The following is a 1176-nucleotide window of genomic DNA, read 5'->3' as shown; positions in this document are numbered from 1 at the left end:
ACTACTTCCTCTTTCTGTAAAGATGGGTAAGCTCTGCCACTCAGTGGGACCATGTGCTATTCAGTGTGCCCTCTGAAACCACAGAGCATCCTGGAGTCACCTTCCGGAACCCCCGTGACTGTGCCCATTGATCTGTTGCAGGTGTACCTCCTTATTCTAAGTGTGACCACACTTAGCCTCCTACTTGCCCCAGTGCTGTGGAAAGCGGCCATTACAAAGTGTGTGCCAAGACCAGAGAGGAGGTCAAGCCTCTGACAGCGCCAGATGATGAGGGACTGGACTGTGGGGCGGGGTCCTCCTTGGGGGGTTGTGAGTCCTGAGATGGTCTGTTGCTGCTCCCTCTTGCCAGCCTTCCATCAGAGACAGCAGCAGCAGCAAGGAAGAGCCAGTGTCTTCGTGTTTGCTTGCATTCAAAACCTCTCCCGTCGTGTTTCTCCGGAGTAATTTATTTGCCGTCAGTCAGTTATGTACAGAGTTTTAACACTGCATTTTACAATCACCTGAACTGTTTGCCTGGATGTGCCTTTTTTTTTTAAATGAAGATTATTAACTTCCTATTATTAATTCATCAGCTCGTGAGTTTTTGGTAAAGAAGAATTAGAAAGACTTTTTTATTTATTGTACAATTATAATCTGTTGGTCAAATATTTGTTATTGAGCATAATGGTTATAAGAGATTTTAATTTTATTTTTGAGCTTAGATGCTTACTTTTGATCTTTAAAGACTTGCTGCTTTCTTGTCACCTGTAACTATTTTAAATAAAACAATTTCATGCTGATTTTTATTAGTTTTACCTTTAAAACATTTGATTTGAATCATAAGAATATGCATTCTTAAATAAAAACTATTTATGATCAGGGCATAATTATTTGAAACTTACTAAGAATCTCATTTTTAAGTTATATTTTTGTGTTGAACTAATTATTGCACAAAACCTAGCCAATGTTTTTTAATTTTAGATTTGCTTATGTGTATGAGTGTTTGCTGCATGTATATATGTTATTTGTATGAATGCATGTGCACCATGTGTGTCCTGATGCCTGAGGAGGTCAGAAGAAGGGGTTTAGATACTGTGGAACTAGAGTTATGGATGATCTTGAGCCACTGTGTGGGTGCTGGGAATAGAACCAGGGTCCTCTACAAGAGCAACAAATGCTCTTAACTACTGAGCTATC

At 39.7% G+C, this 1176-nt stretch overlaps 1 protein-coding gene across 3 annotated transcripts in view; it reads left to right on the top strand.

Annotated features, from left to right (window-relative positions):
• The window catches only part of Tmco3 (transmembrane and coiled-coil domains 3), a 36037-nt gene extending 35260 nt beyond the window's left edge, over window positions 1–777 (top strand). For all 3 annotated transcript variants that reach the window (XM_026788784.1, XM_005366261.3, XM_013353446.2), the window contains one exon: window positions 142–777. In XM_026788784.1, the coding sequence (XP_026644585.1) occupies window positions 142–176 (35 nt within the window). In that variant the 3' untranslated portion in view covers window positions 177–777. The remainder of the gene's footprint in view (window positions 1–141) is intronic.
• Window positions 778–1176: the final 399 nt, after the last annotated feature.

The sequence above is a fragment of the Microtus ochrogaster genome, unplaced genomic scaffold, assembly GCF_000317375.1.
Source record: "Microtus ochrogaster isolate Prairie Vole_2 unplaced genomic scaffold, MicOch1.0 UNK7, whole genome shotgun sequence".
In the NCBI taxonomy this organism is placed as follows: domain Eukaryota; kingdom Metazoa; phylum Chordata; class Mammalia; order Rodentia; family Cricetidae; genus Microtus; species Microtus ochrogaster.
Note: the sequence above shows the minus strand (reverse complement) of the source record. Positions and strands in the feature narration are given on the sequence as shown.